Source organism: Miscanthus floridulus, chromosome 1 (genome assembly GCF_019320115.1).
Source record: "Miscanthus floridulus cultivar M001 chromosome 1, ASM1932011v1, whole genome shotgun sequence".
Taxonomy (NCBI): domain Eukaryota; kingdom Viridiplantae; phylum Streptophyta; class Magnoliopsida; order Poales; family Poaceae; genus Miscanthus; species Miscanthus floridulus.
Window position 1 is genome coordinate 170,671,985 of NC_089580.1, and position 24,094 is coordinate 170,696,078.

At 44.2% G+C, this 24,094-nt stretch overlaps 2 protein-coding genes across 2 annotated transcripts; one reads left to right on the forward strand and one right to left on the reverse strand.

Moving 5' to 3' along the window:
• Window positions 1-5,086: 5,086 nt before the first annotated feature.
• On the forward strand, window positions 5,087-7,610 carry LOC136548082 (josephin-like protein). Its single transcript, XM_066539729.1, has 2 exons — window positions 5,087-5,456; window positions 6,573-7,610. The coding sequence occupies exons 1-2, from the start codon at window positions 5,301-5,303 to the stop codon at window positions 7,026-7,028; spliced, it is 612 nt and encodes a 203-aa protein (XP_066395826.1). The 5' UTR covers window positions 5,087-5,300; the 3' UTR covers window positions 7,029-7,610.
• Window positions 7,611-8,458: 848 nt separating this feature from the next.
• Window positions 8,459-13,241, reverse strand: LOC136548072 (sulfoquinovosyl transferase SQD2-like). The gene is made up of 11 exons (XM_066539721.1): window positions 12,702-13,241; window positions 12,469-12,535; window positions 12,216-12,286; window positions 11,640-11,757; window positions 11,492-11,565; window positions 10,544-10,599; window positions 10,353-10,436; window positions 10,181-10,268; window positions 10,017-10,094; window positions 9,584-9,640; window positions 8,459-9,147 (listed from the first exon to the last, which is right to left on the reverse strand). Exons 1-11 carry the CDS (start codon window positions 12,812-12,814, stop codon window positions 8,709-8,711), a joined length of 1,245 nt encoding a protein of 414 aa, XP_066395818.1. The 5' UTR covers window positions 12,815-13,241; the 3' UTR covers window positions 8,459-8,708.
• Between the last annotated feature and the right edge of the window lie 10,853 nt (window positions 13,242-24,094).

Sequence of the window (24,094 nt, forward strand, 5' to 3'; positions counted from 1 at the left end):
GTCGAGCTCCGCTTCGGTGGAGGGCCTCCTAGAGTCTTCTGGAACCTTCCCACGTTGATCCCACGGTGGAATTCTGTGATTTCCTTTGATGAATAGGTCCCCCTTGATGGTTTTCTAATTAAATCCTGCTGAAAACATAGATTCATCAAAACTCATGGAATTTGTTAGTTTAACCCCCTAAGTCTATGTTGGTAATCTATTTTAACCATTTATGCAAGGTATATTAATGGTTTGTGATGAGTGTTAACTACCATCAATAGTGTGCGAGCGAAGTCCTCTCGAGATGTGCGATCATAATTAAGCATTTCCAAAAGAATAATGGAGGTTGCAGTGTGTAGAGCCAAATGTGCATCTGTGTCGATGAAGAAGCGTTGAGGCTATGGAGGTCTGTCGAGATGCCATGGCTCATAAAAAACTACATCATGAAAGATATAAACACGACAACGAAGATATCAAGGCATTTCACATTTGTATCCCTTGTTTCGATCAAAATTCAAGCTTATGCTTGTTATAGGGCGTAGATTAGACCAACAAGTGCAACCAAAAACACGAAGAAAGTTATAATTCAATTGTTCATGAAACAACATGAACGGAGTAGACAAATGTGTTTGCATGCATGAGGACAAGAAACATGATAATCAATACTAACTTTTTTGAAAAAAGACATTTAACTTTGATATTCACCACCCTAATCAATATGTATGGCGAGAATCTTTTTTGGCTAAAGATACGTTCAGCATATTGTTGAAAATTAAGAAACACTTAGTGTAGGGTCGAGATGGCGGAATAGAGAGGGGTGAATAGTCCTTTTCTAAAAAATTAAATGCGCCGACAAACCGATATAAGTGCGGAATTAAAACTATCGGTCTAGCCAATACTATACCCCTCTATCTATATTCTCTAGCACCTTACAAAGATTCTAATTATGCAACTAAGATGTCGAGCTAGCTATAGCTCACCTAACTAATTCTAGGAGCAAGGTCACACAAACCTATGTAACAAGTACTTTATCAACTGGGGGAGCTCCTACACAATCTAGTAAGCAAAAGCACAAAACCACCAAATCTCACTTTCAATGCTCAATAACAAGGCCACACAAGCCAAATTATAGAGCACAAATTACTTAGCTACATAAACTAAGCAATGTGACTAACAAGGTTACTAAAACCAAATTAGCCACGCAAGGGAGCTACTTCTATGCTACATAAGCAAGAAGGTAACTAGCAAACTACACAAGTAAACTAATTACAAGAGCAACTACACAAGCACAATGTATATGAAAGTAAATACAAGCTTGTATTGTGCGGAATGCAAACCACTAAGAAGATGATGAAGACAATGTGGACACGGTGATTTTCTCCTGAGGTTCACTTGGTTGCCACCAAGCTACGTCCCTGTTGTGTCGATTGCTCACTTGGTGTTTCGGCGGCTAATTGGCATCACCCGCCAAGCCCGCATATCGGGCACCGTAAGAACCTACCCTGAAAGTGAGGGTAGCTCAATGACATGCTCAACTAGAATTGCTCTTTGCGATCCTCACGGGCGAGCACAATCCCCCTCACAAATCCTCCTCTAGGGCACCGCACAATCTTCTCGTGTGCTTCAATGGAGTCGCAAGCCACCAAGCTATCTAAGAGGCGGCAACCTCCAAGAGTAACAAGCACCGCCGGCTTGCAACTCGATCACCTAGTGCCACTCAATACAACATCATGATGCAATCGCACTAGAAAGGCTCACTCACTCGATCAGATGAATACTATCAAGCACAAGTGAGTTAGAGGGCTCCCAAGCACTCCCCAAGCATAGACACTCAGTCCCAAGAGTGCTCCACTAGCCAATTGCCCGAGCTCCACCTCTATTTATAGCCCCCAAGCCAAATAGAGTCATTAGAGCAAAGCTGCACTTTCTACAAGGGCACCGAACACGGCAGTGGTGGCATCGCCCTAGGTGTGGTGGTGCCCCCCAATGGTCAACCCAATGGCTAGTTTGACTAGCGTAGGGGCATAGGACATAGTGGCGGTGGCACCGCCCTAGGGGAGCGGTGACCACCCAGTTAGCCACCCGAAACACCCCCTCTTTGGATTTTTAGGGCGGTGCACCGCCATCACTATGGTGGTGACCATGGCGGTGACCAGCCATGCCTTCCCTTGCTTTCTGCTGAAAAGAGACGGTGGCACCAGACCGCACCTGGCGATGCACCACCCTCACCATGACATTGTGCACCGCCACTTCCGGCGACCACTCCAGCTCCTGCTGCGCTCGACCAAGTCTAGGTGAGCACCGCCCTAGTGGTGGTGGTGCCACCGGACAAGGCACGGTGGTGCTAGCCCCCAACACGTTGCCCTCAGCTTTGACCAGCCGGTCACCGCCACTAGGGTGGCGGTGCACCGGACAGCTAGGGGCAGTGCCCCTAGGGCAGCACTCCGAGCCCTGCTTCGCATCCTTTCTTCACCTTTTGACTTCTCCTTTGTAAATGTGCTAACACCATCAAGTGATCACCAACTTGTGCACGTGTATTAGCTTTTCACAAATATATTTCCAAAGGATTAGCACTTTTTTCTCAACGCCACTCGATCCTAACATGTATGCAAAGTTAGATCGCTCAAATGGCATTAGATGACCGACATGCAAACAAGTTTGCTCCTCTTAATAGTACAGCCATCTATCCTAAACTCGGTCATCAACTTCTCTACACGCCTATGACCGATGAAATGAAATGCCCTAGGTTATACCTTTGCCTTACGCATTCCATTCCATCTCCTTCGATGTCGATGCAACACATGCATCAACCAAACACCAAATGATATGATCCACTTCATATCATCACGTGACTGTATTGGTTCATCGATCTTTACTTCACTTGCTCTTCATCATTGCCTTAGTTCTTTGGCGCCACGTTATCACTCAACTTGCTCTTCACACTTGCAACTGGTCCGTCGAGCCAAGTCTTATCTTGATCTTCTCCACCTTAGTCATATGACTCAATATCATGTCTCATATGCAATGAGCTCCTTCATCACATGTGTGAGCCTTGCAACAAATCCAAGCCATCTTCACCGTCATGGCATGAGTTACTCACACAAGTGTACATGTGGACTAATCACCTATGTATCTCACATTTAAACACATTAGTCCACCTAGGTTGTCACTCAATTACCAAAACCAAACTAGGAACATTTCACTTAGGGCTTGTTCTCTTAAGATTAAGCGGTTGTTGCTAATGGCTTTTTACTATAGCTAGCCTTACACTGTTATTTGCCTCCTCAAATCTATTGGTTGTCTGCTGCTGCTGCCGCATCATAGCTGGCTAGAACACCTCAAATCTATTTTTGGGAAAATAATTCAATAAAAATTTGCTGAAATCATCAATAAAGCTTACATAGTATTGAAAACAACCAATGGACTTAGGTGCAGGCCCCACACATGTGAGGAAAACTAATTTTAAAGGGAAAGTGAAAAGATTATGAGAATCAAGATAAGGTAACAAGCATCACAAACGACACGAAATTGTTATCATGAATAACATGATCAATAATGGAAGAAGGATGCCCATAACGATGATGCCATAGTGAGGATTATAGGTTTAACAGGATGATGAATGACAAAACAAGTTTAGGAGCCGACTATGTAATTTGTAGATACCAAGATCTAGATGAAAATTCAAGACAAAATCTAAGTATTATAAACATATGGAAGACATGTCTCATAACCCTAGCGGGGATTCCTACTTCCTAGCACTAGTGGGGTTTCACTTTTCTTACTCCCTTCATTTATTAAAAAAAGACAATTCTAGCGTAGTAACATGTTAAAATATTTGTTCATTAACTATATATAAAAAAATCAATATTTACAATAGTAAATAAGTATCATTAAATTTGTTATGAGTTATAATTTCATAATATATTTATTTGATGTTATAAATAATATTTTTTTATCTATATATTTAGCTAAATTTTAGACACTTTAACCTGAATGCACTTAGAATTGTACTCGGTAGTTCGGCAGTTCTAGCGCTCAGACGTTCGGACTGACGTCAGTGTCCGGAATCGGCGCCTACACCTTGTTCCTACACCATGCACCCTACATAGTGCTCAACTCACGCGACATCTGCACCCTCACCCGACCCCACGCGACGTCTGCGCCCTCGTCCGACCCCACGTGACATATGTGCCTCGCCTGACCCCTCGCTCCCCTTTCAGTAGCTGCAGCAAGCGGGTCACATTACAACATGTGAAATACACCAATCTACTTTTGAAATATTCAGATGCAACACTTGCAACATACGTATGAAGACAGATAAAACACTTGAAACATGAGTCTAAAAGACTTGCAAAAACACCTGAAAACACTTGAAAACTATTGCAAACGTACGCAACAACCAGATAAAATACTCACAACGTATGTGTGAAACATATGCAACATCTGGATAAACACACTAGAAACATATGTCTAAAAAACAGATGAAACATTAGGAACAGATGCTTGCAACATACGTGTACAACCATTACAACATCCCGATCTATTTTTGCAACATCCTTATGAAACACTTGTAACATACCTCTAAAACATCTGAAACACTTAAAACATATGCTTGCAACGTATTTTTCAGTGCAACATCTACTTGTTTCTTGAACGATTGGAGGCTCGTCGACGCGAAACTCGACGTCGTGAAGAGGCGCGCAGCTCCGGTGGAGAAGGTGACCGACGCGGTGGAGAACGCGCTGCGGCGGGCAAATGGCCCATGAAGAGGAAGGATGGCGGGCGGCGGCGCCGGACCACGTAAGAGAGGACGGCGGCTGGTCGGGCGCAGTGGAGAGCGCCGCAGCGGCGTGGTCACGCTGGATCGCGTGTGGCTGTACGGACGCGACGGTGGCACGATAAATGGAGAGAAACGGCGACAGACTCATGACCGACTCATGACCAGATAAGTTGGGCGAGCGGGATAACAAGCACAGAGTTAACAGCTTGATCGGCTGGACTTATTACCTCGTAAACAATCGTAAATTTTCAACCGAAACAATATTTTTCTCTCACACAAAATTAGCCTTCACGATCCGGGCCGTTGGGCTGGTGTCACGGTCCACGAACGAGAGCGTCCGGACTGCCGGACGGCCTTAGCACAGCAGTACTCCTTTTTTTTTTTACGGTGGTAGTATAATATCGCTGCAACGGCGCCGGCGCAGACAAAACGGGCAACAGCCGGGCAGGCGGGGGCGCGGAGTGGGGCGCGCGACCCGTGGGGTAAGGTTTGTCCCTGCGTGGCAGGCTGGCAGCGACCCAGCCCCAACGAGGCATCGAGGATGGAGCCGGGAGCCAAATCGGAAGCAAAGCAAGGTGAGGCGAGAGCGGGATCTGGTGCGGGGGCAAGCGGCAGCGGCGGCGGCAGCATCAAGGTGTATCATGAGAGGCAGAGGCTGCAATTATGTCTCCTCCATGCTCTCAACAACCTTATGCAGGTAGATCCTATCTCTTTCTAGCTTCTACCATTATCTGTATCCCCTTGACTTCATGCTCATGTTCTATTAGCGAGCTGTGCTTATTACTTCCTTTATGTGTCCTTTGATCCCTGCATATCCTCTGTAGTTCCAAATTGCCCCTGGTGAGTGGTGACTATCGATTTCCAGAGAGGGACTGATTGAGTTGCTTGTTGAAATTGTTAGTAGTTGGGCGTTGTGCTCCACTCCACTAGTTTATCTTATATTCATATATGGATGAATCTAATCGAGATGGTCACGGCATGTTTATCATGCTATTTGGACGCACATTTATGTGTACTGCTCATCCGTTTTGCACACTTCTTTTCCACCCGTTGAATAAAGTCTGGCGAGATTTGCTTGTGAAACATGAATTTATTTAAGCCCGGGAGAAACAGATCATGTAGATTCGTTAACTCTATTGGTTATGTGTTAAATTGCAAAGTGCTTCAGAGATTATGTAGGCTGGATTAGTGCAAAAGCATGGACAAGTCACAATTCACGAAAGTATATAAGAAAGTCACGATTCACGAAGATTCACCTGCTACCTGGGCACCTGGACTTGGATGTTCATCTAAAAAATAAATAAATATTATTATGATTTACGTGCATACAAATGGTTTTGCTCTTTCGCTTATATCAATATATATGTTATAAGAGCATCAGCAGTGTATAGGATCGATCCTGGTTCTATCCCATGATTTGATGGCACCTGTTAAAAACGTAGCAACGTATAGAACCGACGTCGAACCTATAAATGAAGCCCACGACATTAAAAAAAGGTGACCAACAGGCCAACAGCGCCTGGTGCCGGTGCCCAGTGGCCCCCACCCCTCCTTTCTTTACGAGATGATTCTACGGCAGGAGAGAGAATGGTGGATGGGAGCGGGTTCTATCCATCGCACCTGGTTCTTCAACGAACCAGCGACGCAATGTATCAACCCAGGTCGATAAAAGATAGGACCGGCATAGAACCGCACACTGCGGACGCTCTAAGATCACGAATCTCTGAAAATGGCAGCCCATTTTTTATGTACTATCTTTGTTACTTTGGTGTGCCACAGACTAAGTGTGTCAGTTATGTTTTCTGTGGTTCAGGAAAAGGAATGTTTCACCCGTGTTGAGTTGGATGGGATCGCTGGAAATCTTGTTCTCAATGATCCAAACAAGGGCCAATGGACTCCTCTATCATTCATTTTTAAACCTCACCACAATGTTATAACTGGGAACTATGATGTAAATGTTCTCATCACAGCATTAGAAGCTAGAAAGAAGAAGGTGGTTTGGCATGATCGTCGGAAAGGGGCATCATCAATCGATCTGAATGCAGAAGCATTGGTAGGCCTGATGATCAATGTACCTATCAGGAGGTTCAGGGGGCTCTGGACTGGCAGGCATTGGGTGGCAATTCGAAGCATTGATGGCGTCTGGTTTAATTTGGACAGTGATCTTTCTGAACCCAAGCAGTTTAAGGACAAAGAAAGCGTGATTGGGTTCCTTGATAGTGTGCTCAGTCAAGGTGGAGAACTCATGGTCGTGCTGCAAGATGAATAACCCTATTGCCCCAAATCTCAAAAGGCTACCAAAATAGCCTCTTCTATGTGACTTGCCATACATCTCAATGAGATCACAGACACCTACAGCAGAAATTTCCTAAACCCTGCGGTTTAATTGCTGATCATAATGGACAGATTGGTAAATGGAAGGTTCAGTGTGCAACATATACACTTCATGTGTTTCTGCTGACCCTTTGATTTATTGTTGTGCCCGTCTATGTCATATACTGGCTTGCCAGCCAGGTGTCTGCAGTAGGTAGAACATTAGCTTGATAAATGATGAAAATAGCGAACTTCGATTCTCAGCAAGAATACGTTACCGTGGAGTTGTGCAGAACTAATGGGGAGGTTGCTTCTGTTGTAGTTATATGCTTTGGAGAAACAAAGTTGTCCTGGCATGCTCCTAGAATTTGTCAGTTCGTTCGTAAGTACTATTGGATACCAAGATATGTAACATATTATCTGTAGATTATACTAGTTGATACCCCTGGAATAAGCAGAGCTGTATCCCATCGTCTTTCAATTATTACAAAGCATAAAATATATTTAGCTGTAAGATCATTGTTGTTTAATGCCATCATATTGACTTAGGAAGGTGATGCTATTGAGCTTGTTAATACTTTCTTTCCTCGCCCTTGCACTAATTACTTTCTTTCCTCGCTCATGCACCCCATCTTTCCTCGCCCTTGCACCGCATTCATGCAATTTGATTTCAGTTGGGGAAGCCAAATAACCAAAGGAAAAAAAAATGGTGTAGTTTGTCCACTGTGTTCTTCCAAATTTCAACTTCAGACTCAGAAATGTCAGAGAAAACAAGAAAAGTAATTTGCAGAAACTACCCTACAAAAATACCGAAGGGGTTCTTCAGAAATTAATAGTTTTGTTACTCTTTCAATAAAAAAATTGAATTGTAGCTTCAAAACATCACACATAATCACTTCCTCCGTCCGAGTGTCATTATCGTCTTCGGAGAAGTCAAATATTTACAACTTTAATCAACAACAACAACAACATAGTCTTTCAGTCTCAAGCAAGTTGGAGTAAGCAACTTTAACCAAATATATAAGAAATATTAATATTTATGATGCATAATTAGTATCATTAGATAAATCACTAAATAATTTTAATAATAAACTTATTTGGAGATATAAATGTTCTACAAACCTAATTAATTTTTAAAAAAGTTTGATGGACAGACGTTCCATGGCGACTCCTTTTGGGACAGAGGGAGTATAGCATAACTGTACTTCACAACTATTCATGTCCATCTTTCGCACAAAAAGAAATTATTCGTGTCCATCCGGTGCCTCGGCGAGCCGGGTTGCGCTGTTGCACCTGGTTTGGATTGCACTTGATTTATTGGCACCCGAGCGTCGTCCATAATTCGGTATTGAAGCCACTCACAGCAACAAGACTCTATACTGCACATGTGACAAGTACTTCGTAATTATTGGAGCATTTGTGTCAAACCTTCTGAGTTAGCAGATCGGCAATCTTAAGTGCTGTCTAATGTACATGAATTGCATACAAGCCGTAGTCAGTCAAACTGTGGACATTTGTTTTGAATGCAGCTAGCCACACAAACTCGCAAGCTGTTTTGGTACAATGTACAAATTCTTTGGTTATAACAGCAACTAGTTGGAGAGGGCAGCGACAGAAGAATCCGGAACAAGGAAGCCTAGTTAGTTTTGCCCATCTTCTTCCGCCAGTATGATATTGCAGTGCTGTAGTGCTCATTGCGGATTTTCTTCGAGGCTGCTCTCCAGTCACACTTCTCCATCTCTTCCCTGGCAGCCTTTCCAATGGTTTCTCTGAGATCTTTTGAATTGAGGAGCTGCTCTATCTTCCTCACACACTCATCGAGATCTCCGGGTGTAAACAAAAAGCTTGTCTTACCCTCCTTGTCCTTGGGTATTACATCAGGTATCCCTCCAGCACGAGTAGCGACGACTGGGACTCCAGAAGCCATGGACTCCAGCACTACTTGCCCGAGGGTCTCAGACTCTGAAGGCATTGCAAATACATCTGCACTGGCGTAAGCTTGTGAGAGCTCCTCACCTTGGAGCATTCCAGTAAAAACTGCAGGCATGCCCATGAACATTTTTTCCAACTCAGCCCTGCATGCCCAGGTAAAACAGACAATGTAAATATTTCTATTTTTAAGATCAAACCATTGCAAGGGTCAAACAGATGACCGAACACCTAAAGTATAAGTTAGTTATCTATGGTGCTGCTACAACATGTGTGGTGTGGCTGTACTTTTAGTGCATTATAACTACTGTACTTGGTATACAACTGTCCTGCATTGAACAATCATGGCCTACTATTGGAAAAAAGAATTCTCAGGCCAACCCATGATCGAAATTATGTATGTCCACTTGTAATTTAAAATAAATTGTTTACAGAAGGGTATTTAGCAGGCATGTGATGCAGATAAAATCATTTTGACAGCATGCAAGTAATGATATGTGGTTGACATACATATACATATCTCATCAGGTGTGCATCATGCTAAAAAAATAACATGTAGCTAACGACTGAGGAATGGTGCACCTGTATGGCCCGTCTCCAACAAAGGCAATCCTTGCTCCTGGGAGCCTCTCCATAACCCTGTATTTTGACCAAAGTAAGCAAAATTCCTAATGATATGACAAAAGATACAACCTGCAGACAAGTAGCCCATGAAAGGTGCAACCAAATTGAAATGTTTATTTGGTTAAAAAGCAATATGATATGCTGTGTATGCGCAAAGCTAAAAGGTCAAGCCAAAGTAAACTATGCTGACTGACAATACTGGGAAAATAGAGAGTCAAGCAATTTTAAGTTTCAGCAGCAACACGAACATGATAGTTCATTAGCTTCTGTAGGAATTATAGCCAAAACTAAATGATGGATGAAATTCTATACCATATGGATATGCTATGAATAATCAATCGAGTTCGTTAGCTCGAGTGGTTACACTTCCTGTATAAAGTAAAAGGCTCACCTTTTCAGAAAATCCAAATTTTTTTCACGTCCAAAACGGCCCACATGTATTACCAATGGTTTTTCTGGTTCACCGCCACTAATGGGAAAGGAAAAGAAATTATGTTAGTCCATGCAAAGTTTCTTAACACTCCTGTCATTAAAAATTGAAGCAAGTGGTGACACCTCAATCTGGCACGCATTTCATGCCTCTGATATTTAGTATGAAAGCTTTCAGAATCTACACCCTTATTCCAAAGCCGTATTCTGTTTGCTGAAGAGGCATGGCAGGTTATGTTCAGCATGTATAGAGGGATAAAAAACTACAAAAACATTAATAATATTGTCACTACTTAACCTGGTACCACTTTAGCAGTTTCAAAGTCTTCAGCAATAGCCACCGAAGGAACTAGAGTAAGATCTGCTGATCTGTGGAGGCATCCTTTGAAATGAAAGAGATTCAGCACACAGTAATGAAAACCATCAAGTTTTTATAGACCACTTTTCTTCTGCTGAGAACAAAATAGGAGTGATAATATTGTGGCTTACTTATAAAACCCCATGTGGGCTCAAGTAACCAATTTAAATTGTATCTTGGTATGTACCTGCAAGCCGTAACAGCACGTGAATTCAAAACCGCAAAAGCATTAACAGCCATGACATCGAACGGTAAAATTTGCAATGGAAAGAAATGATGCAGCCCAGCTGATGTCTACTAGGAAAATGAAAAATGTTCAGTCATGGTTCTAGCATATCAGAGGCAGAATGTTTGTTCATTGATTTCCTCACACATACATATATGTGGGAGTTCCCTTGTTTTGTATTGCGACAAACCTGTACTGGATCTATGTCCACACTCCACATGCACTATACCAATTAAGCTCTGCAGCATTGCACCTGAGGTTCTATGACCACATATGATTGGCACAAACAGATTTGCCTCATGGTATCATCGGCTCACCACAGGTTCATAATTCCTGCCCAAAACTATTTTTGAGTCTATTTCAGGACACATTTTGTTGAACTGATTTACTGAGAATTCTCCATATCAGCCAGAACACTGTTTAGGAAACTCAGTATTCAATTCTCCCTGAAATGAATTTACATGCAGAACATTCTTCAATGTGATATGTACATGTACAACAAGTAAATGACCCCTCACCAACATATACACAAGACTATCAGTTAGTATAATCTGAATGGTCAACTGGCTAGATTTTTTGCACAAAAAGTGGCCAAAATATTGTTGATGATTATATGCAAGTACACAGAACTTAAAATGAAAAGTATTGACCCCACAGGGATCTGTATCCTACAACTACAATGATGACATCTCATTCTATGAAACATATCGGATGTTACACAAACAAGGTATAATTGAACTTCCAGAGCTGATCACTACTTTAAACGTTTGAAAGATCTGTATCTAGTTAGATCATACATGCAAACAAACTCATGTTGCGTCAAAAGAATATCATTTCAACAAGAGGGACTCACGCTGGAAGATGTGTGTGATAAGAGATCACTATTGGAACTGATATCATCTTTGCTATAGCCAGAGCGCCGAGAACCTGTAATCACATAAGGTGATAAGCAAGGCAAAAACATTGGACGGAGTATAATACTATGGGTATGCATTGATTACCATAATTCCAGGTGAGGTCGCATGGATTATGTCCGGCTTGAATTTATTCACCTCAGAAAATATTCTGGGGCTCAATGCCAGCGAGAGTGGAACATTTTGGTACAGAGGACATGGAAAACTGAAAAGGAGGGTTTTAGGAAACCGAAATTGCAAAACGACAAAATATTCCAAAAGTAGAATTTTAATGCGATACCAAAATGAGGCAATGAAACAGAACAAAATATCATGAATAATCAATTTCAGTGTGCGATGTGCATGCCTAAACTAGCGTGCTGTTTGGCTGGTAGAATTGTAACGCAAATGGAAATGAAATCAGTTCACATTATATATGTTGCCGTAACGTGGAAAGCTGTGATTCGTTTGCGTTTCCGTTACCAAAACTACCACCAAACAGCACGTAGAATGCCAAACGACTACGAAGATCATTTACACCTTGACTCTCTTTTGCTTCAACAAGGAAGCAGTAATCTATTTCAAAGTGAATCCAAAAGTGTGCTCTCAGTAAGGTTGTTATTACTATACATTATTGGTATTCCTAGAGAGGGTAAAGATAGTCTATGTTGGGTTGCAGATTACCTCCACGAGCCAATGACCTTTGCTCCATGGAACTCCTCAGGAGCTCCCTTGTGAGTAGTCACCACCAATACCTGAACCAAAAAGTGCAGATGACGTGAATTGTGGGTAGATATATGATCAGGAAGAAAATCTCATACATATACTACTATATTAGAGCATTAGACGTGAATTCTAGAATAGTAATATGGTCTTGAAGAAACTCTCATACATATACTATTGCACTTTGCTAGACAAGGAAGAACAGAATGGTTACCTCATCGCCCATCTCTCGTAGATGCTTGATGAAGTTCTGAAACCGATTCTTGTAGCCGGAAATGTAACTGCAAAACCCGGAAGCCATCGACTTAGCAGTAATCGGTGCTTAGATCAAAGAAACGGCAGGTTTGACTAATCATTGTCTTAGTGGCCCAGTGGGCTTCACGCCGATCCGATCTACTCAAATCTGACTAGCAGCTGAATGCCTGGGAAGAGAAGGCAGAGACTAACGCAAAGGGCGACGGCTCGACGAAGAGAGCAATGCGGCGCGGCTTGGAGCTCCACTCGACGTCCGCCTCCTCGGTCTGCAACAGCGGCACCTCCGCCTCCCCTGTCTGCGACATCCTCCTCCTCCGCGAGCGATCCGCAGCAGCAATCCACCGCTCCAACTAGACGCAGCCTGCTTCGCTTGTTCCGCTCAAGCGCGTGCCGCGGCCGCCCTTATCCTGCTTCCTCCCGCGTCGTCGGCTCCCTCCGGCCCCGTCCCAGCCTGCCGCTTGACTTGCAACCCACGCGGGCAGGTGGCGGCGGCGGCGCGCGGAAGCAGCTTCACGGCAACGCGCGGGCGCGGGCGCACCCAACAGCAGCACCGGGGAGCGCGTGGGGGAAGCGCGACGACGACGGCGGGGACGTGGTTGTGGTGGACTGGCAGTGGCCGTGTAGGGAGGGAGAGAGAGAGAAAAAATATGAAGGAAGTGGTGGAGAAAAAATACGACGAGCGAAGGAACGAGCCGGGCCAAAGCTAGAGGACAGCGGCAGAGGGGGAATCGAACCGACCTGTGTGCCTGGCGCGGCGTGCGTGCGTGCGTCCGAGACCGATTTTTACCGCCTCGGTAGGGCAGCAGGAGCCACCAGCCAGGCAGCCAGTCCAGTCACGGGACGGGCTGATGGGGACGCGCGGCGCGGTGGAGGGGCCTCAGCTGCGGACTTGCCGATGCGGCGATGCCATTGCGAGGTACGGTCCGATGCTCGCCCGTGCCACCACCAGCGGTCTCCTGCCCAGCTCTACCCCGGAGGCCGCAGGCGAGTATGTTCGTTTTGGCTTTACATATAATCAAATTCTCGTTGAAAAATGTGAGAACCCCCATTAATATCTTGATTTCATTATTTCTACTAATTATTATGACCGTCGTTTCAGAATTTTAGACTAACACGGTTGTCGGTGTTTTGGACCGGGGGTCCTCAACCAACCAGTGAATTTATTCTGCGTGCTCCCGATTTTGGATGGTGATGCAAAGAGACACAAGGTTTATACTGGTTCAGGCAATCGGTGTCCTACGTCCAGTCTGAGAGATCGATCTTGTATTCCTTGCACCGAGGTGCTTGTAGTAAGGGGTTACAAACTGGGTGAGAGAGGGAACTAGTCCCAGGTCTCGGCGAGATGTCGTGTGGGCCGCTTGAGACGTTGCTCTCAGGCGGCTGGGATGAGTGTGTTACAAGGCGTTCTCCCCCCTTCTAAGTGGCCCAAGTCCTCTCCTTTTATAGCTGAAGGGAGGACAAGGACATTACATGTGCTAACTACACGGCGTCGTGCCAACAGGGACGTCATGTCCGAGCCCTGTGGCCTGTTCTTGTGGCGGCGTGGTCGTCGGAGTGGTCCGTCCTTGGAGCACTAGGGCGGCGTGGTAGTCCCATCCGATCCTGTGCGTCGTGGGAGCCCCGGGATTACCTCGGAGTGGGTACGGCGGTGGACGTGCAAATCACTGTGGATAGACTGTGCGCGAGGCCGAGGCTTGATCGGCACCGAGGCCGCACCGCAGTGGGGGGTCTCGGCGGGCCCGAACCCCAAGATAGCCGAGACCTTGGTGTACAGTGCCGAGGCCTCGAGTGGGCGGCTGATCTGGTGCGTCGGCTTGGAGGCGGTGATGACCCGGGCCAGGTCGTCGGTGCGATGTTGTTTTCGAGGCGGGGATCGCGGGACACAGTGTAGTGTGGGCGCTGATCGTGGGCACAGCATTAGGACACAGTGGCCGGTAATCCCCGCCGTGCCCTGTCCTAGCCGGTATGGCACTGATGCGACCTCGGGTCCCGTCGGCCATTCCGTGGCGTCGAGCCATCGTCCGGCTGAGATTGCGGGAGTGGTTGAAGTATTAAGGAGACATGACGCGCTGTCGGGAGGGTCGGTCGAGGCGGGGGGCTACGGGCCGCGGACGAGCCGGCCTCGAGCGACACGGAGAATGAGGCCTCGCGCGAGACGGAGATCGGACTCCTTGCCGAGGCCTTCCGCGAGAGGCCTCGCGTGATACGGAGAATGCACCCCCTGCCGAGGCCTTCCGTGGAGAGCCTCGCGCGAGGCGGAGTTCGTGTCAGGATACCGAGACCTCCTGCGCGAGGCTCGAGGCGAGGCGGAGGTCCCGGTGGGCCCGGTCGTGGCGGGTGAGGGGCCCACGGCTTACCTTCTAGCTTTATTTTTTATGGGACTTTAGCGACCCCTTTGATGTTCGCTCGGGGTACCCCGTTCTAAGGTACCCGACAACGGTAAAAAAAATCCACACTATACGACCATTATAAATAAATCAATATAAATAGAGATTATAGGCCTGCTTAGTTGGCTTCCATTTTTTGCTCAACTAAAACCATGGCACGCCAATTTTTTTAGCTATCATTTGGTTTATTGTCAAAGAATCGGCACACCAATGGAGATATTCGCTTTATATTAAGGCCCCGTTTGGCAGGGCTTCACTTCACTAGTGAAGCCATTTTTTTGTTTCAGCTCCACGAACAGTTTCACCGGTGGAGCTGAAGCGGTTTTGGTAAACCGTTTGGCAAAATGGCTTCCCTGAGAGAGCATGTTTTTAGGGGCCTGGAGGAGGAGCCGGGAGAAGCCACTTTTTTTTGGCTCCATCCCACCCCAAATCACCGTGAGAGCATGTTTTTAGGGGCTTCACAGGTGAAGCTATTTTACTTTACCCCGTTTGGCTCCAAACGGCTCCAAACAGCTCCTGAAGCCGGTGGAGAAGCTCTGCCAAACGGGACCTAAAACAACAGTTACTGATTGTTTTTTAGTTTAATCTACAGTGTTTTCTAGTAATCAAATAGTTGTCATGGCCACTGCGGCTGCAGCTTTAGTCTAAAGCGAACAACCTCTTATATTGCATAAAAGAGAAAAAAAAATGTTTTCTGCTATTGTTATGGCACCCAATCAATTGCATACCTATGTTTTTTGCTCTAATTTTAGCAAGCTTAAGTTTTGGCTTTACCATGATTTTGGTTAGGTAAGAATTGGAAGCCAACCAAACAGGGCCGTACTCATTTATCTATTATGGACTATATTGTAATACTACCTCCATCTTGAAAAAACATAATTTTTAGTTTTATCCATGTTGGGCGCGCTGGTAGACCTTGTTGGTTTTTTGCGGGTTCTGGTTACATGTTGGTTGATCCCTTAGTGATCAGGGACAAGGTGGCGGGTTTTAGCTTTAGTTTGTCGGTGATCTGAACTTTTGAACTATGTAATTTCGTTGCGCAAGTAATGAAACTCGTTGTCGGTGCAGAAAGTGACCAACAAGTAAATATTTATAGTTTTATCGTACGTTGTGATCAGAGGTGGCCTAGCACTCAATGACAGGGTTTATACTGGTTCAGGCAACGTGCCCTATGTCCAGTTTAAGTCGGTCGGTGAATTTATTCCTGAGCCCAGGTGCTCGAAGTTTGCAGTGGGGTTACAAACGAGAAGGAGAAAGATTGGGGGTACAAGAGGTCCGGTCGGAAGGGCCGAGAGTGACGGGAGCCCCGCTATGTGCTAAGTATTCGAGCGTGTGCTTATGGTTTGAACCTAGTGGATCTGCTGTTGTGTACTAGTGAACTTGATCGATCTAATGAATCTGTCTATTGGGAGAGAGCGCATCCCCTTTTATAGATGAATGGGATGACCTTACAAGTGAGAGGGAGAGCTACTGAGCCTTGTTGCCCATGCCGGCGGGTACAGGATGATGGTAGGCGCCTACAATACTGTTGAATTACAGATGCACGTGGGAGGTTGTGTTGTTTTCTTCAGGTATGGCAGACGTCGGCGCCTGCCACACTGTTGATACCTGGAGGCATGCAAGGGGTTTTACCGTGTTCGCCTGGTACAGTAAATGCCGGCGCCCGCAATACCGTCGATGCCCAGAGGCATGTGGGGGTGCCTTACCGTATGGGAGTTAATGACACCCACAATACTGTAGGAGAAAATATCAGCGCCTACAACACTGCTAGGGTTCTGACGTGCCAGGGAGGTCGCAGAGTACTGTTTTCGCATGTGTACAGGGTACGGACCCCGGTATTGTGGTTTGACTTGTATGCCCTGCCTTACTTTCTCCGTCCGTTTGCTGGTCCTTACCGAGCGGGCGTCCCCGGTCGGTTGGTCCCAGTCGGCTATGATCGCGCCAGTCGGAGAAGAGCAGTGAGCAAGGGCTTGGCGTATCCCCGATCGGAGACGTGGGTCGGAGTCGGAAGTAGTACTTAGGTCAGGCCTTCCGGTCGGAGAGGCCAGTCGGAGTTGGAAAACGGGCGTCATTCCTCCTTGGCCAGACTTTTCGGTCGGTGATTGGATCACCCTTCTGGACTGTCGTTTAGATATCTGGGCCGGCCCACGAGTTACGTGTTGTCTGCTTGGGCCGAGCCTTTATTGGGAAGCCGGTCCGCGAGGGACCCCGGGTTTATGAACCCGACACTCGGCTTTACCATCGTGGAAAAAACATAGGTACATTATAAAAATACATTCTATGGATAATTCAATAATATTTATTCAATATCATAGTATTAATATTTAGTTATGTCCATTCTTTGTCAAACTTAAAATAGTTTGATCTTATGATATACTCTCTCGATCCTAAAATGACCGCACGTCTCGTTCTTTGAGGAGTTATTTTTTAAAACAAATAACTAAGAAAATATACTAATTATTTTTTAATATTTATGATATATAATAAGTATCATTAAATTATAGCAGTGAAATGCATTTTAATAATAAATATGTTAGGGTTAATAATATTTTTAAAAAACTATTTAAACTTAAAAAAGTATGAGTCTTTAGAAAAGGTGGTATGCACTTATTTTAGGGCTTATTTGAATATCGAGGGCTAATTTAGCCAGCTAAAAATTAACTGAAATTAGCACTAGCCTATCTAAAACGCAAGCTAATAGGTGGACTAATTTTACGCAAGCCTCCAACTAATTGTTAGCTAACTAGGTGACTAATCTAAGTAATTAATCTAATTTTTAGTCCCAGCTAATAATAGCTTTGACTATTTTAGGTCGTTGTACGTGCATGTACACGGTTTTACACACTTACTGTCGAGATGTTCTGTAAGATCGAGACATTTTGTCATTTTGTTGTGTTAGTGCCATGTAAAGTGCCAGAGGGATGGATGTGCACCGCCCAAAGCTATTTATATACAACATGTTCGGTTGGCTGGTTCATATCGTTGCTAGTTCGTGAAGAAGTACTGCTGGCTGATTTGTGTGAGAGAAAAATACTGTTTCGGTTGAAAATTTACGATCATTTACGACAAGCCACAGCCAAATGAACAGGCTGATATTTGATGCTTTTATTCGAAACTGTCAAATGACGGAAAGAGGAATCGGGCAAAAAGTATCCTAGGCATGGCTCATGAACCTTCACTGACTCCATGGCCGATTTGATAGTGATCTGATTTCTTGAAAAATAATTTTTCTTTAAATTCTTTTAACAATGTTTCTCTAATAGGGTTTTTGTTTAAAGTTATACTTTGTTAGTTGAGGATTCTGTTCCAGCATCCACATCACCTCCGTTAGTGGTCTCATAGAGTGTTATAAAAGCTTGCAGAAGTAGCTATTGCCTCTTATGACAAAAGGTTCAAGACACCGCTATTACACACGTCGTCCCCGTTTGCTCGGAGGAATTTGGAGGAATCTGGATCAACCTGGAGAAATTTGTGCGAGAAAATCATTCATGAACAGTAACTTTCAGCCATGAACAGTTCAATTTTTGCACCATCCGAACGGGGCCTGTCATGGCATAATCTGTAGAAATTTTATCATGGGTTCCCTAGATATGTGGGGGAAAACAAGTAAGGTTCTTTTTTATCTTATGTCTAAAGTCTAGCCACTAAACTTTATATCATTTTAACTTTTAAGACGCCAAATAGGTAGTTTAAAGTTTAGCTAACCTTAAAAAGGATCATTAGTTCACTAGACCATACAAATAAGTTAAAATGGTCTTGAGCTTAACATTTAATTTTAACCCGTTAAAGTTTAGACTGTAGAATCTTAACAGGGATGAAAGCATGTGGCAACAGAGAAAGTTACTTTTTCTGAAGAGATACCGAGCATGAGACGGTCAGTTTCTTTACTGATCACCCACTTGCAACCTGCAGAAGTTCACACAGAGTGGGTGTGGTGTGGATCTAACTGATGTCTGGTCAGTAAATTTCTCAAAGAGTACATAGGCGTTAGAAATCTGAGGTGGCGGCGCTAAGCGACAATGCCATGCCCCCCATAATTTATGTTACAAACAGTCCAACAGCAGGAGCCATAAATCCTATACTTTTAGAGCAGTCCCAATGGTGCATTGATGATGATTTCTATCCTCGTTAAATGACTTGTTACGTAGGTAAAACGCTGACATGGCAACGTAATTAATGAAAAAAGAGAGCAAAAAATTATAGAAATGGTTTCTTCATGAAGAAATCAGGTCTACTCTTGACCTAATGCACCAAGAAACTATAAAATCGCCATTGGGGAGAAACCACCAGTTTCTAGGGAGCTCGTGTCGCACTCCCATTGAAGGAAGAAGATAGAGTTGGGAGAGAGAAAGAGAAAATAATTATTACTCATAGAAACCATGGGTTGAAAAGCAATATTTTTTTTGTGCGGTATCCTATGTTATAGAAACTACTAGTTTCTTTCATTGGGGCTGCCCTTATAAAGCTAAACCTTATTAGAGATTTTTCTCAACGTGCAAGTTATCCATATCAACTTGTAATTATAGCCAACTAACATATGTAATTATGATAGTTATCTCTTCATCCAGTTACATGCATTTAGCTGTCCACATCGATATGTCAAATAATTCACCAAAATTAATTTAAGATAGTTTTATTCGTATAACTATAAATAACAATAAATATAAATAGTATAATTTCTTTTTAAATTATCTAAAATTTCTGCAGCAACGCGCGGGGTATTATCCTAATATACTGATACTGTTACAGTAGATCAGCTCCGTCGTGTGTGCAAGTGCACGGAAGTAACGGCTTATTCTCCTGGTTTGGACCGCACATGGGTTTTGGTTTTCCACATGATCATGTTTATTATCTGTCTTGTCCGTTGATTTGGGATTATCCATTTTCGCACCACATGCCTGTACTGTCTACTCCCCTTTTCCCTTTATTTACCGCATTAGATCTATCCACAACTACTACAAGTGAACATTTGTTTACCGCTAGCTGCTGGACCGATCGTTCACAAAATGCCGGATTCCATCTCACCTCAGAAAATGACCGTGGCCGTCGTGATTTTTTTATTTTTAACATTTTTTAAACTAATTTTAAATCTAGCCGCTGGACCGATCGTTCACAAAATCCCGCTAGTTGCTAGTTAATCTCGTCGGCAGTGCTGCCGCGGCGCTTTGAAATGGATATGAAGCAAATAAATGGAGTCCGAGCGCAAGTTGACAAGTTTCGGATATAAGTTCGACATTTGTTCGACATAACCCACTAAGTTTCGGACATAACATTTGTTCGACATAAGTTTCGGACGACAATATTTGTTCGACATAACCAACTAAGTACTAGAAGTGTAAGGATCTCTCGGACACCTCTGTCTCTTTGGATTTGTAGACAACACATTGGAAGTGTAGCCAACATCGGTGTGGTCACGTTGCCGATGCATACGGCTCATACTCTGCAAGTATATGATATGCATGATTACTTATAATCTTTATGATCGTTAGTTTATGGAGCATACGTATTTAAAGAAACTACCTTTGTTACTACCTATGAGGCTTCTTGAGTACCAAGCGGGGCACCACCTAGCTGAACACATGTCGATCTCGTCCTACGGTCAATCGTCCCACTGGTGGTGCTATCTGCAGAAGCCCGGAGGGTCGTCGTCGTCCTCAATTGCAGGGTCCTTCCCAGCGCTATGATGTGGTGGTGTACGTACTGTGGAAGTGACACCTATCACCGGCTGAGAAGAGCTGGCTGGTGTCCTCAAAGAGCCAAAAGACGTGCCACCCGACCGCGCCGGGACTGTCGGTTCTACCCAAGGAGTGTCCATACAGCTCAGTTTTTGTGCTAGCTTTCTGTAGCTCCGCTTCACCTTCTGCATAAATAGACGTTAAAGTTAGCGCATTTTCCAAACGCATATACACTAAAGAAATATTTTTGGAATAGAAAAATTTATGTTTACCTCCATAAAAGCCTCGAGAACGCCTGGCCCCAGCCCTCTAGACTCGTGAAGCCAAAACGCTGCTTCGCTGGACAGCCTTGACAATTGTGTCGCCTGGGTACAGAAACGCGGTTGGACAGTTTTAGTAAACATACTTAATACCAAATGGATAACAAATTGTACCATTCGAGTATCTTATCACGTATCTTTGAAGCGGGGCTCTCTATAGTTGTGTGTCGTCCCTAGTGGCAACGTCGTACATATCTTCCTCGTCGTCCTCGTCAATCGCCTCCTCAGTGTACAGGGGCTTGATATGTGTCTTCGTAGACCTATGAAGCCACCACAGGTACTCATCGAAGGCGTGCTGGTCGTGTGGGGGACTCGCATCGACCGACTGCCTATCCCTATTCTGCCACAACTAGATGCACGCGTTGTGTGTCACGCGCCAATCCTTGGTCTTATACCTATTCCTACGGTCATACCTATAACAAAATGATTGCTAGTTGTACCATACACACCTCCGGATTGTAGCTTTGTTATTAATCGATAACGCATCCGTGTAATTCTTGGTTGGTGGAGTAAAGCGGTGGTGGGTAGCCTATCATTCTTTCAAACTGCCTGCAAACCCTGATGGGCAAGTGAATCTCGACCACATGAAAGAAAATAAGAGGGACGTTGCAACGATACTCGTCTGACTCATCCCTAGTGACAAGACTTAGATAGTACTCAAGCTCTGGAGCATACCAAGGACACCAATGCACCTGGACATTTTGTAATTGAGTTATGCTATGATATAGTGTACATAAAACAAGACACATGTATGATAGTAAAGAGAGCGTAACATGATGCTGTGTCAGGACATCGAGACCGTCCGTGTACTCCTTATACTTACGTCTCGCATTTCCTCTAACTAACTCTGCTTGCATCCAGATATATAGAGCTGTAGAGAGTTTATCATGCCCGTTCCAATGCTGTATTGAACACGATAATGAATTAGCCATTAATAATTTAATCATATGTAACTGCCTCGAAGAATATAGTGAACCAAAGTACTTACCGGTAAACCAGTAGCAAGGGGCCTCCCAACGGGTCATCATTCCCAACACCAAACCTGGAGTAGGTAGGAGCAACCCCCAAGGTTCGCATACCCCTAAGGTGCGACGGCAGACAACATATAGCTATCGATACGTTCATGTCAGGACTGCGCTGTTCTAGCTGTACGCCGCTATGTTATCCCACGGCTGATGTAGTATGTCTAGGAAGAGGAAAGCATCAAGGAAGTGCCAGAGCCACACTCTAACGAACCTGTCGATCTGAGCCTCATCAGCCTGTGGGTCCAAGTAATCAAAGCGCTCTGTGATCCACGACGACGAAACACCGAAACTTTTCTTAAAATTCACCAAAGAAAATAAGACCCGATAGCTGCAGGAAAGCAATGCAAGTATTAAATAGGCTTGAATTGCTCACTTATTTTTCTTTGAAACATCGTCGTCCGATAGAAGAAAGCTAGTGAACTGAGCCACCAGCTCCATCCAGTGATCGTTGTCAACTATACCTGTCACTAAAAATTCCCCAACCGAAGGCCAAAGATAGCCTTCACGTCCTGCATGGTCAAGATTATCTCGCCGTAAGGTAGATGGAACGTGTGGGTATCAGGCCTCCACCTGTTATAAGAATAGAACGACTGTTAGTTACCTCAAATTTGTTATAAGAGTGTTTACGTACAATGAAGTCACTCGCACCTGTCTACAGCTGCAGTAAGTAGTGCTGGGTCAAGGGCAGAAGACCGTAGTTGACGACACGGACAAGCTCGAGGAAGCCGGCACGCCGTATGTACGGTGCGTAGCGCTCGTCCCACTGGTGCGCCCCTGGTGTACGTGCGGGGCCTCAAAGGAGGTAAGGACACCTCTACGTCGGTGTCACTCAAGATATGTGCTCGGTGTGGCTCATCGTACTCCACCTCAAGAAGGGGGTACAACGGGTGCTGCGTGGGAAGGGCCATCCTGTTACAAATTGATAAACAAAAGGTTAAAGTATTCAAATTAATAATATTCAAATTAACATTACGTAGCATTGCAAATTTTGAACTACTTGTTATGCAATAGGAACATAATATGAAAGCACATACATATATTCAAAATAATATTAACTGACATATTAAACAACTTCACTAAGAAAATAAGCAACTTCTATGTATGGACCTACTATCCACCAGTGGTTCTTATTAAATTATTACAATAGCTTGTCTACATCTGCTAGAGCAGCTTAGTATAATTTTAACCTAGGGATGAGCAGCCCAGTATAAGATGAATTGATTGAGAACTATCATGTGTGTCATACTTAGTCTTATACTCTATACTAATATGTCTAAAAATACAAGCTGTCTACTTTTTTCGCACAATGCTACGATGAACTCATAGCAGTACGATATCGACGATGTTGTGCATGATTTTGGAGGTTCTAGTGCTTTCAATATATGCTTGAGTAAAATGATTATTTGGATTAATATTTTCATGTAAGAAAACAAGCATATAACAATTTAAATCATAAAAACTCAACCAACCAAATTTGTCGCTATATATATGTATGTCTAGTGCACAAAAAATATATAAATAGATTTATATTTCACGTATCTTTTAATTAGACATTTGTTTTCGCTATAATTAATAATACATTGTAAGAAAATTAACAATTAAAGTATATAAATAATAATACAATATAAGATAAATTAACGGCTAAAGTATATTTTAAAAGAATCTCTCAATCTAATGGCTAACGATTAATATAAAGGGGTAGTGAAGGTATAAGGGTTTTGATTATAAAGAAATATGCACCAAATTTCACCTCATCGAGAGTTGAACTGCAGTGAGGGCGTCCGTGTCGTGCCGACGTGCGTGGCGCGGTGGCAGCAGGCGCTGCGGGCGCGGCGGCTGCGGCGGCGCTGCGGGTAGGAGGGCAGGCAGGAGGGAGGGCGGGTGGATCGCAGGCAGGCGGGAGAGAGGGCGGCTCGTTGGCATTATTTATCTGGTCCTGCCGCGCCGTGGTTCATGGCGCGTCACTGTCGCACCAAGATCGGTGGTGCGGCAGACCCTGCCACGTCACGGGTCAGCGTCCCGGTCGTCGCCACGTCACCCCTCTCGCCGCGTCACCATGCATGGCGCAACACAGCCTTTTCGCGGCGCCATGATAATAAACACGGTCAAAAGTGTTAGATTTAGAGAGAAAAATATATACAGTGTTAAATTTAAAATTAGTTTATAAAAACTGTTAAA